Below are 13,202 nucleotides of genomic sequence, written 5' to 3'. Positions count from 1 at the left end.
TAAGTATATAAACTTTTATTTTTCAAATAACAGCAAAGGGAAAAAAGGCAACAAAACACAGAAACAGTCTTGAAGGAAATATAAATCTCAGAAGGGTACAGTTAACAGAAATGCCTTTGAAGGAACTCCTGAGAAGTTTATGGTTGCCCTCACCACCTGCTGGCTTTACCCATAGCTCCTCTCTCTACCGCTCCTAAGCCATGGTTCTGACCTGGTTTCTCGCAGAGACTTAGTAAACTCTGGGTTTGAACCTTCTAGAGATTTGCTTGGGGAAAAGGAAGTTCACATATCAATCACAGGCCCCACTCCCAGGAATGGCCCCTGGAGATTCATGGCCTGTGGCTGGTCAGGGTCACTGGGAAGTGAGGACAGGGTCTATAAACCAACAACTCAGCCAACTGTCCCAGAATGAGGTCACAACAAGGGACACTTGGACTACCTGTGTGCCAAATACTTGTTCGGAGCCATTTCCAACATTCCTGACCTGATGCAGCCTCCTGGTGATCCTGACTTAGAGATGGAATGATGACGTCACAGAGGAAAAAGGCCTCATGGACCTGAAGACCAGGATGGCCTACAAACCCAGAACCACCTGAGGACAAGAGAGAGCACTCGCCAGCCCGAAGAAAGGACCCAAAGTTCAAAAAAGCTGGAAGACCTGGGCAGGGGAGGCCCCTCCAGACCAGGTGGGCTGCTAGGCAGCACAGATACCCAGACATAGAATGAGAAAACTGATGGGAGCGCTCAAGATTGTATGGATGACATTTGTTCAGAGAGCGGGTGTAAGAAAAGCAACGCCAGCCATGGGCCAGCTGTCCCCAGCAGCCCTGGAGAAAGCAGGTAACTGCTGCTCCAGAGAGGGCAGAGCTGGGGGAGCCATTCTTCAGGGTAGCATAGCCTCCTCCGCTGCCCCTCAGTCGGCCAGGGCCAAATTTGTGGACTGCAGTCGCTCCGTCTCCAGGCAGATGTTCTGCTCCACTGTGTCACACTCAGCTAGGAAACCCTAGAAGACCAATAATGCTGGGCAGTGAGGACCATTCAGGGACGGCCAGCCCCTGCCAACCCTAGCCTCAAAAAGCTCTTGGCGGAGTTTCCGCTATAGTGCAACAGGATCAGCGGCGTCTTGGGAGCACTGGGATGCAGGTTCAATCCCTAGCCCAGCACAGTGGGTTAAGGATCTGGCATCACCACAGCCATAGCATAGGTCACAACTATGGCTTGGATCAGATTCCTGGCCCAGGAACTCCCTATGCTGAGGGGTAGGCAAAAAAGAAGAAAAAAAGCTCATAGTTCCCATTGTGGCACAGAGGAAACAAATCCTACTAGAATCCATGAGGATGCGGGTTCGATCTCTGACCTCACTCAGTGGGTTAAGGATCTGGTGTTGCCGTGAGCTGTGGTGTAGGTTGGAGACAAGGCTCAGATCCCTCATTGCTGTGGCCGTGGCATAGGCCAGGAACTGCAGCTCTGATTCAACCCCTAGCCTGGGAACTTCCACATGCCTTGGGAGCTGCCCTGAAAAAAAAAACAAAAACAAAACTCTTTGCCCTGTCATCTAGGGAACTCATGGGTGACTGACTCAGGCTGCCATACGTATGCAAGGATCGAGAAGGCCTGGGCTCCGGAGTGAAGAGAAGTAGAGCGAAGCACAGGACCAGGGGGCCCTGTCCCTATGAACAGCACCTCCTGGAACTATGTAACCTGTCAGCCCTACCTGCTCTCCAATTAGTTTAAATCCAAATTTAAATACAGACTCATGAAAGGGGCTCTTCTCTTATGTTCTAGGTTCACACTGAGAAATAACAATTGAAAGAAAGCCCTCAGCACACACCACACTTCCACCCTTCTCTACTTTGAACACATTACACACATTACGCACCACATGTTATACTCTGATGCTCTACCACGCAACTCACCTGAATCCTTTTCACCAAACCCTTCCTTTTCATTCTACTGTCTTTGAAATTTTCTGGCAGAATCTATGGAAGAATAAGATGACATAAAAATAATCCTGAGTGAAAATGCCATAAGAACATGTCAGAGAAGCTCCCTTCATGGCTCAGTGGCTAATCAACCTGACTAGTAACCATGAGGATGCATGTTCGATCTATGGCCTTGCTCAGTGGGTTAAGGATCCAGAGTTGTTGTGAGCTGTGGTGTAGGTCATAGACGCAGCTTGGATTCCTAGTTGCTGTGGCTGTGGTGTAGGCCGGCAGCTGTAGCTCTGATTTGACCCCTAGCCTGGGAACTTCCATATGCCATGGGTGTGGCCCTAAAAATCAGAAGAAAAAAAAAAGAGCAAGAGAACATGTCAAATACCCACAGTCCCTCAAACAGGCCACAGGTCACCAACATGAATGAGGTGCATTTTCAGGAACCACTTCCCTGGTCTATATCCTACATGGCCCTTCCCATGGCTGCCACTCCTGTAAAAGCTCCCTTTGTTCTCAGCATCCAGGCCATAGATCTGTAACATGGACTCTGTCCTTTCACTGTTTCTTGCACAAGGACACTAGCCCTGGCTGGACTATGAGTCACTGTGCAGGAAAAGAACAGTGCTTTTCTGCTTCTTCTTTATCAGGCCCCTCAACACCTCCCCCGAAAGAATCCTAAGCAGAGTAGTTCACCCCCAAGAATGAGCCATCAGGCTAGAGATAGCATTACTGCGTCATCTCTAAGAGAGAATGTGGTGTCAATGATTCCCAAAAGCCTCCCAGGAGCTGGGTCTGACTGAATTCTGTCCAGGCAACAAGCTCAATGGAACATCAGACACACAAGTGGCAGGAAAATGAACTGAAGTGCACCTGCATCTTCAGTTTCCTAATACATTCTTAAGAGATCTAGTGTCCTTTTTGTACACTAAACAGGTGAATGCTGATTTCTTTCCCCTTTTTTTTTTTTTGTCTTTTTAGCACCACACCTGTGGCATACGGAAGTTCCTACCTAGTCCAGGGGTTGAATCAGAGCTGTAGCTGCCAGCCTAAGCCACAGCCACAGCAACACCAGATCCAAGCTGTATCTGTGACCTACACCACAGCTCATGGCAATGCCAGATCCTTAACCCACTGAGGGAAGCCAGTGATCAAACCTGCATCTTCATGGATACTAGTCAGGTTCTTAACCTGCTGAACCACAACGGGAACTCCTGTATGCTGATTTCTTTTCAACCTACAATAAATTTCACTGAACTGAAATTCCTGGTCTGACCATGAGATCATGGACCATTTGGGTCCCAGCTTCTTGAGGATTAGAAGCTACTAGCACACATAAATAAAAATGACAAAAGCCCTACTTTGGTGGGACATGAGAAATCAGGAACCATCTTAGCTTTCTGCTTATTCACAGAATAAGACCTAGCAGTGTCTGGCACACAGTAGGTGCTCAATATACTTAGGCAATGAGTGAGATACTGAAAGAAAGGAACTGACTGAGATAGAGTCAAAGGAAGCTAGAAACTTCTCTATGGAATATTTACTTACCAGTGTGTCAATCTCCTCCAAGATCTTCATAAACTGCTCAATGGTGGCTTTTATTCTCCTATCAAGTTTGCAGAGAGCTTCTGCTTGCAAATCCTTGGCCAGAAAACCCTGTGGAAGAATGACACATCACTGCAAGGGTTCTCTGAGGCTGGTGAAAACGCTAAGCCAAAGCAGCCACAGCCCAGTCCACACTCCCCAACAGGCTGGGCCAGACGTCAGGCCCACAACTTCACCTCTTGGGAAAAACAGAGAAGCTAGCCCTGGGCCACCCCAAACACTGCCAATAGGCTGCTGGCCATTCTATCTGACGTGGCACACTGAGGCTGCAAATGCCCCAGGATGCCTGGCTCTGGCAAAGCCCCTGTCACCAGTGTATACTCATATACAAGAGGCCCACACAGAAGAGGCAGATGTTAAAAGCATAGGGTTTATGGAGTTCCCGTTATGGCTCAGTGGGTTAAGAACCTGACTAGTACCCATGAAGATTCAGGTTCGATCCCCGGCTCCAAGTGGGTTAAGGATCTGGCATTGCTGTGAGGTGTGGTATAGGTCACAGATGGGGCTCAGGTCTGGCATTGCTGTGGCTGTGGCATAGGCTGGTAGCTGCAGCTCCAATTCAACCCTACCCTGGGAACTTCCATATGCCACAGGTATGGCCCTAAAAAGCAAACAAACAAACAAACAAACAAAACACAGGGTTTAGAGTTTGACAGGCCTGGGCTTTAATCCTGACTACTCCTCAGCACGGCCTGTGATTTCGAGCAAGTTCCTTAGCCAGTCTGTGCCTCAGTGTTCTCATTTTAAAATGGAGATCATAAGCAATGAGATTCTGCTGTATAGCACTGGGAAATAAATCTAGTCACTTATGATGGAGCATGATAATGTGAGAAAAAGGAATGTATATGTGTGTGACTGGGTCACCTTGCTGTATAGTAGAAAATTGACAGAGCACTGTAAACCAGCTATAATGGAAAAAAAAATAAATTAAAAAAAAAGTTTCCTGGAAAATAAATAAATTAAGTGGAGATCATGATGCCCACACCCCAGAGGGTTACTGTGAGGATAAAGAAAAATACATGTAGAACTTTATTTTTTTTAGGGCCACACTCACGGCATATGGAGGTTCCCAGGCTAGTGGTCGAATAAGAGCTGCAGCTGCTGGCCTATGCCACAGCCACAGTAACATGGGATCCGAGCCACATCTGTGACACACACTATAGCTCATGGCAACGCTGGATCTTTAACCCACTGAGCAAAGCCAAAGATCGAACCTGCATCCTCATGGACACTAGTCAGATTTGTTTCTGTTGCGCTGCAATCAGAACTCCAACTTTTTTGGGGGGCTGTGCTTACAGCATGTGGAAGTTCCAAAAAAATCAGAAATGGTCAGGAGCTACCACTGTGGTATAGGGGAAACGAATCTGACTAGGAACCATGAGGTTGTGGGTTCGATCCCTGACTTTGCCCAGTGGGTTGAGGATCCAGCATTGCCATGAACTGTGGTGTAGGTCACAGACACAGCTTGGATCCTGCATTGCTGTGGTTGTGGTATAGGCCAGCGGCTACAACTCTGATTGGACCCCTAGCCTGGGAACCTCCATATGCTTCAGGTACAGCCCTAAAAAGAAGGAAAAAAAAAAAAAATTCAGAAATGATCAAAAAAGGAGTTCCCATTGTGGCTCAGTGGTTAACAAATCCTGCTATGAACCATGAGGTAAGGTTTGATCCCTGGCCTTGCTCAGTGGGTTAAGGATCCAGCATTGCCGTGAGCTGTGGTATAGGTCACAGACGCAGCTTGGATCCCGCGTTGCTATAGCTCTGGTGTAGGGCGGGGGGCTACAGCTCCAATTAGACCCCTAGCCTGGGAACCTCCATATGTTGTGGGTGCAGCCCTAGAAAAGACAAAAAATAAAATAAAATAATAAAAAAATAAAGAAATGGTCAAAAAAGATTTATGTCCAAGGATGATTGCACATAATGGTAAAAGAATACTGGGTGGTAAGTAATAGAGAAGTGGTTAGGTAAACCATGATACATTCATATGACATAATATGAAATATTATGCAAATTTTGAAAAGTGTGATCACTTTTTTCCAGTTAAGACTTTTTTTTTCTTTATTGAAGTATAGTTAATCAATAATGTGTTAGTTTCAGGTGTACAGCAAAATGATTGGGTTAAGTATGATCATTTTTAATAACATAAGAAAAAGTTCAATTTTTTAAATGAATAAAAGGAATTTAAAGGGTTCCTAACATGACACCAATTTTTTTTTTAACTGGAAAAATAGATTCCAGTTTTTAGTAACAGTCATCTTTGAGTTAGGTCTTAAAGGTAATATTATTTTCCATTCTAGTATACATATGTCTATTTAAAAGTAAGGTACAATCAGCATATATGAATTTTGTAATGAAAACACATATATATCCATTAATGTTATAAAATGAAGGGGTCAAAAATACGTATGTGGTTTGGGCCTGTTCCTAATCCTTATTTGGTTTCATTACTCCACCTCTAATATTAGGGGAATTGAATAGGATGACCCCACCACACCACCACAAGATCATGCTCAACTTGGACCTTCTTTGAATCAACTGAGAGAAGCTACTTATTCTATTTCAGGCAATGCATGAACCTAGCACAGCAGGTGTTCTGCCAGGAGCACAAATGGATGCTGGCTGGGGTTTGGAAATAATAATAATAATAACACTTATAAAGCACTTAGTCAGAGGCTCAAACTATGTTATTTAATCCTTATAACAACCCTAAGAGGGAGGTACCGTCAATACTCCCTTTTTACAGAGGAGGAACATGAGACAAAGGCGAACTTGCCCACTGTAACAGAAACGGTAGAGCCAAGATCTGAATCCAGGGAGTTGGACAACAAAGGGCATCCTTGTAACCACACATTTGTATCTCTAGAGAGTTCACATAAAAGGAAGAAAGTCAAAGTCCACAGACAGATTTACCTGCTGGATTCCAGTAAGCTCTTTATTCAACTCTTCCAGTTGGTGAGCTATCTTCTCCACAGATCTCTCCAAATCTTTCAGCTTTTTTAGTTCTACTTCTTCTTCTGAACTGTTCTAAAATATGTACAATTATTATTATTGTTGTTGTTTTTGTCTTTTTAGGGCCGCACCCTCGGCATAGGGAGGTTTCCAGGCTAGGGGTCCAATCAGAGCTATAGCCACTGGCCTACACCACAGCCATAGGAATGCAGGATCTAAGCTGCGTCTGTGACTTACACCACAGCTCATGGCAACACTGGATCCTTAACCCACTGAGCAAGGCCAGGGATCGAAAAACTGCATCCTCATAGATGCTAGTCATGACAGAAACTCCTAAAATATTTAAGATTAAAATGAAGTCAATAATCACCAGACAGGTACCTTCCTCCACTGTTGGTGGGAATGTAAACTGGTACAACCACTATGGAAAACAGTGTGGAGGTACCGCAGAAAACTAAATTTAGAGCTCTCATATGATCCAGCAATTCCATTGCTGGGCATATATCCAGACAAAACTTTCATTGAAAAAGATACATGCACCCCTATGTTCACAGCAGCATTATTCACAATAGCCAAGACATGGTAACAACCTAAATGTCCATCAACAGATGAATGGATTAAGAAGATGTAGTACATATATACAATGGAATATTACTCAGCCATAAAAAAAACAAACTAATGCCATTTGCAGAGACATGGATAGATCTGGAGACTATCATACTAAGTGAAGTAAGCCAGAAAGAAAAGACAAATAATATATAACTTATTTGTAGAATCAAAAATATGGAACATGGAACAGATGATCCTATCTAAAAAAAAACAAAAAAAAAAAAAAAACACAAAAAAACAAATAGATCATGGCCAAGGAGAACAGACTTGAGGTTCCCAAGGGGGAAAGGGGAGGGAGTGGGATGCATGGGCATTTTGGGGGTTTTTTGGATGCAGACTATTATTTGGAATGGATGGGCAATGGGACCCTACTGTACAACACAGGGAAATGTGTGTGATTGGGTCACTTTACTATACAACAGTATTTGACAAAACATTGCAAATCAACTCTACTTTAACAATAAAAAATAAACAAATAAAAAAAATAATCACCAAGAATAGTAGCTTCTGCCGGGGGCCGGGGGGGAGGGAATCTGAGAGTTCCCGTCGTGGCTCAGTGGTTAACAGATCCAACTAGGAACCATGAGATTGCAGGTTCAATCCCTGGCCTTGCTCAGTGGGTTAAGAATCCGGTGTTGCCGTGAGCTGTGGTGTTGGTTGCAGATGCGGCTCAGATATGGCGTTGCTGTGGCTGTGGCGTAGGCCAGAGCTACAGCTCCGATTAGACCCCCAGCCTGGGAAGCTCCATATGCTGCGGGTGTGGCCCTAAAAAGAAAAAAAAAGAAAAGAAAGAAAGAAAGAAAGGGTTTAAAAGGAAAAAAAAAAATCTAACCACAAGGGGGATAAACCACTCACCTAGAAAAAATTGTCTTAACTCTGCTGCTTCTTCAAAAGCAAGCTGGAGGGGTATACACTGAGGTTTTCTATCTACAAAGCCTCTGGAGAGAAGGTATTAGGCACACATTTTGGTGAGGGCCCTCACAGCCTGGGTTCAGAGAACAAAGCCAAACCTTGTGCCAGATTCAACCTCAGCCTGGGGCCGATCATCAATAGATTTCAGACTGAAGCCTGGAGTGGTAACAAATTACAGAGAATACCCGTGAGGAGTCCAGAATGGTGAGACAGGTGGAATTCTACTCTTCCTTTAGATGGAATTCCTGCACTCTCTCATTCTGTATGATGATGGATGATGACAATGAATACTTTTACTGAGCATTCCCTCTAAGCTGGGCATCATCCTAAGCACTTTACCTGTATTACTATTTAAGGTCTACCACAATCCAATGAAGGAGGTACTGTTTCAGTTGATGAAAATGAGGTTATTGGAAAGTAACCTAAGGTCACACAGCCCTTAACAGGTAGAGCTGAGACCTGAACTGGACTTGGTTCCACACACCCCAGAACCAACTGGGGGGCCTAAAGCTTCTTCATACTCAACCCTTGGGTTCTGCTCACTGCCCATCATCATTCTCCCTGACCTTTGAGCAAGAAGTCTAGAATGTTTCCCCTTCTCTTACCTTAACAATTGGCAATCAGCAGCTTCCTGCTTTTACACTACCTCAATTGTGCACATTCTTCCTTGTGGCCAAAATACTGAGTGCCAGTCTCTTGGCCCAAGGCTGAACTAGACTTTCCTTGCCTCCACTTTGCTAATCTCTTCCCTCTCATCAGTCTGAATCAGCCCCCTCACTCAAAGTAAGGGAACGTCATTTGGCCAACTATTCCAGTGTCACAATGCAGGGCTGGCCATGATCCTCTCTCATCACCCCAGGGCCTACTGTCCTCACCCAGTTTCTCCTCATCAATTGCCCCTTTTTCTCCCTTAGTTCTCTAGTCTGAATATTTTTTTTTCAGCCAAACAGGGTTTACCCTTGTGGGAGAGTTTAGTAAAAAGAATGATTAAAAGAACATAGGCTCCAGAAATTTGCAAAGTACTTATTCCACCACCAAAGTCACATTATTATCATTTTTTTTTTAGGGCCACACCTGCAGCATGTGGAAGTTCCCAGGCTAGGGGTGGAATTGGAGCTGCAGCTGCCGGCCCACACCTAGCTCACAGTAGCAATAGATCCTTAACCCATTGAGCAAGGACAGGGATCAAACCCACATCTTCATGGATAGTAGTCAGATTCTTAACCTGCTGAGCTACAACAGGAACTCCAAAAGCCACATTACTGAGGCAGCATAACCACTCCCAGTTCCCAGAGTGAAAGCCCTAAGCCATAGGAGCTGGAGGGTATGAGAACAGCAAAACTTGTAACTCCACTAAACAAAAAGAGACTATATTTGTTTAGAGAGAGCTCCTTCATGAATGCCGAATCAGGGTCCCCAATTTGGCTTTCTAAACAGAAACAGAAACATAAAAGACCTGAGGAATTTGGTTCTGAGGTTTTCCGGTAGAAAGAACAATTTACCTTTTTCCCAATTAACATGATCCGGCAACCATTCTGTATTCCAAGTGCAGACAAAGGTGTCTTCATTTCCTTCAGAGATTTTCCTGAGAAAAGAAGAACGTTATGTCAAGTTGTATCAAGTGTACAACAGTGAAAACAGATTTCAGCAAGGGTACAAGCAGTAGTGTGTTCACTAACGAGAAGAGGATGAACTGGTATATATATGACTCAGTAACTTCGCTTCAGATATTTACCCTAACAAATAATTGGACATATGCCTGCAAAATAACTGTTACATAATAATTATTCTTCATCATAGCAAGAAACCAGAAAGAGCCAAAAATTTAGGAACAGAGGACTGATTAACTATATATCACTACCATAGAAGATTACAGGAATTAAAGCTCATTTTTTCCAGGAAACTTCATGCCACAATATATGTTGATGACACAGTATTATAAGGAAAAAATGTTATAAAAAAAGGCACAAATAAGAACCCACACTTCAGGATGCCAGAAACAAAAAAAAGGCTGGACAGAAATATACTGAATTGTTACAGAGGGGTTTATTCAGGAGAACATTTTGATTTTTGTGTTTTCCTCTATTTTGAGACATGGATTTCTACTGCCTTTATAATCCTAAAATCAAATGTTTTTAAAAAGAAAAGACAGGAGTTACACTATGAGGCATAAATAAAAATGCTTCCCATTACTAAATTCTTTATGACTGGCACCAAATGGGATAAATTTAGCCCTATCAGATACCAAAATAACAGGTTGCCATGAGAATGGGCACACAGAGAATAGGGATAGGAGTGGGTGTGTCCTGGCCTAAATCAGCATCATCCGCTTAGCCTGCCACATCCAGGCCCTGGTAAGTATGTTCAGCACCTTGTCTGTGTTAGCACTATGCCAAGCACTGGACACACAGTAGTATCTCCACCCTCGTGGAATTTGTCATTCTATCAGATGTTTGGTGACTATGAAAACAATTATTTAATAGTAACTGTTATGTTCCTATTGTGGCTCAGCAATGTTGCCTCTATGGGGATGCAGGTTTGATCCTTGGCCTCACTCCCAGGTTAAGGATCTGGTGCTGCCACAAGTTGTGGCAGAGGTCACAGATGTAGCTTGGATCCGGTGTTGCCATGACTGTGGCGTAGGCCACAGCTGCAGCTCGGATTCGACCCCTGGTTCAGGAACTTCCATATGCCGCAGGTGTAGCCATAAAAAAGAAAAAAAAACAAAACAAAATGCAATACAAGTTATGAAGAAGTGGTAGGGAGTGCCATAAGAACACACAATGGGAAGAGGCTCTAAGTTACTCAAGAAAGACTGCCCTTGTGCTTCATCAAAAGTGGTAATATTTCTGCCACTCTCATGTAGCTGAATGGGGACACATGTTTGCAAGTATTCAGTACATGGTAGGTCCTCAATAAAAATTTGTTGAAGGAATGAATGAATGAACAAGCACATAAGAACTGTCCCAGTTTGAAAACTAAGAATCACTATTAGGTAAGCTTAAGAAGTTTTAAATAGGTCCTTTGGCTGTAAGGGCTCAAAGCTGGAAAAGAAATACCTACCCTTAAATATGAGTTTCTGAAAAGGCAGTGGGACCCCTGTGGCCTCTTCAACAACCTGGGCCAGGTCTTGGACAATTGGTTCACTACAGCCCTCTTGTGGGATAACCTGAAGATCATGCTTCTCATTGCCTGGGGAGATAGAGAAGGTTTAGATGAAGAAAATTCTTTCAGGAGTCATGGCTCAGCGGAAGTGAATCTGACTAGTTCCCATGAGGCCTTGCTCAATGGGTTAAGGATCCTAAGTTGCCATGACCTGTGGTGTAGGTCCTGAGCTGTGGTGTAGGTTGCAGAACTGGCTCAGACCTGGCGTTGCTGTAGCTGTGGCATAGGCCAGCAGTTGCAGCTTTGATTCGACCCTGAGCCTGGGAACCTCCATATGCTGCAGGTTCGGCCCTAAAAAAGACAAAAAGAAAAAAGAAAACTCTTTCACACAAATCAATATAGGCTGACAGTTTATTTACCCAGCCTTCAAGGTCTGCTCAAGTATTTTTGTTTCCTCTATTATAGTAACTAACAGTATCAGTGATAATCAGCTAACATTTTAAGCACTTAACATTCATAAGCAGCTGACTAGACTCATTTTATGCAATCTTAATCATCAGAACAACCCCATGAAATAGGTCCTATTATTCCCCATTTCACAGCTAGATAAGCAAACTGAGTTCAGTCCAGTTAAGACCTGTCTAATGAGACCAAACTCTAGAGTCAGTACTTGACCTCAGATCTGTCTAATTCCAGATCTGTGCTTTTCTTCACAAGCCATCTCTCTCCTGTGGCCTTTCTGTCCTCTACTCTGTGTTGTACTAGTCAGGGAACTATGTCTCCTTTGCTGTAATGTTTCTTCTTCAGCTTTCTCCCACTGGACACCTGGTCACATACATGGCTGGTGCCCAATAAACAGACAAATGAGTGAATAAACTGAAACAGCAGAAAACTTCTTTTTGGAAGATTCCTTTCTGGGCATGTGGACAGTAAGGAGGTAGCCTGTGTCCAGCTCATTATGCCAACACTTAAGTCTGCTCGACAGCCGCATGAAGTCAGCAGGACAGGTGTTACTAATTCTACTTCACATAGAAGAAAGAGCTGCCTAGAAAGGAGCTATTCCAAGGTCACTCAAACCTGCAGAATTTAGAATCCTGGTCTACAGATTCTGAAGCCTTGAGATCTCTACCAGTTGGTCCTGAAGAAACCCCATGAACTCAGCTCTCTAGAGAACTATCTTGTCTAGCTCTGTGTCAACTCCAACAGTAAGCAGACCCAAAGGGTGCCCAGAGTGTATGCCTGAACCCAACGAACTCAAACAGTAGATAGGAGTTACACATAGCAATCAGAAGCAACATGGCCAAATTCAAGCCTGGCATAAAGACCAACAACTACGCAGGCCCACACTTGTAACACACATAAGGACCACAACCCACGACGTGAAGCACTGACATCGTGGATCTTAAAAACGCTCTGAGATAAAATACACCAGCCACATGGAAAGGTGTGCCGAAACAAGACCCGTACAAAAGCCGGCCCCACGGCCAGACAAGATCCCATGCGTCCCGACACCAAACACAAGGACACACACTTCGAGAGGGCACATAGCCTAACCCACAGACCCCGACGGACTCTCGTAGCCCGGGATCAAGCCCATCCGCAGCCCGCGCTCACTGTGGGTGACGGTCACGCTGAGCCCTGCTGCCGCCATTTCCTCGCTCCGGGCCACCTCTTCACTCAGGGCCGCCTCTTCGCTTCGGACCACCTCTTCGCTCCGGGACACCTCTTCGTTCCGGGTCACCTCTTCGCTCCCGGCCGAGCGAGGCCGCGCTTTCTTCTTCATCCGCGGCCTGCGAGAGCAGGCGGCGGCACCTCTGGTGGATCCCGCATGCCCTCTGGTCACACTCCGGACAGCTGATCGCTCGGAGGGAGGCGAACCGCGTTCGGCTGGGGGCACCGACTGACGCGGCTCCCGGCCCGGCCGAGGGGCGCGCCGCCGGGGGCCCAGCCGCTCCCGGTCGCCTCGCGGTCTCCGAGCGCCGCCGCTCTCCGCCAGACCCGCGTTTGTTGTCCTCCCAGCGGTGGGAACCTAGCTCGGCGTCCTGCCACCCCGCGGGTCCCCTTCCCCGCCTCGCCCGGGCCCGCCGGCCC

General features: G+C 45.3%; 1 protein-coding gene across 2 annotated transcripts; it reads right to left on the bottom strand.

Moving 5' to 3' along the window:
• On the bottom strand, positions 1–13,183 carry BAG1 (BAG cochaperone 1). 2 transcript variants are annotated; one of them, NM_001244791.2, is given in 7 exon segments: positions 1–1,003; positions 1,917–1,979; positions 3,480–3,587; positions 6,447–6,560; positions 9,509–9,591; positions 11,070–11,198; positions 12,726–13,183. In NM_001244791.2, coding segments are annotated over 7 exon segments (756 nt in total). In that variant the 5' UTR covers positions 12,895–13,183; the 3' UTR covers positions 1–913.
• Between the last annotated feature and the right edge of the window lie 19 nt (positions 13,184–13,202).

Source organism: Sus scrofa, chromosome 10 (assembly GCF_054392235.1).
Source record: "Sus scrofa isolate SSC_HxYL_T2T_F1_AM1 chromosome 10, Sscrofa_HxYL_maternal_Yorkshire_Landrace_v2.0, whole genome shotgun sequence".
NCBI classification, from domain to species: domain Eukaryota; kingdom Metazoa; phylum Chordata; class Mammalia; order Artiodactyla; family Suidae; genus Sus; species Sus scrofa.
Note: the sequence above shows the minus strand (reverse complement) of the source record. Positions and strands in the feature narration are given on the sequence as shown.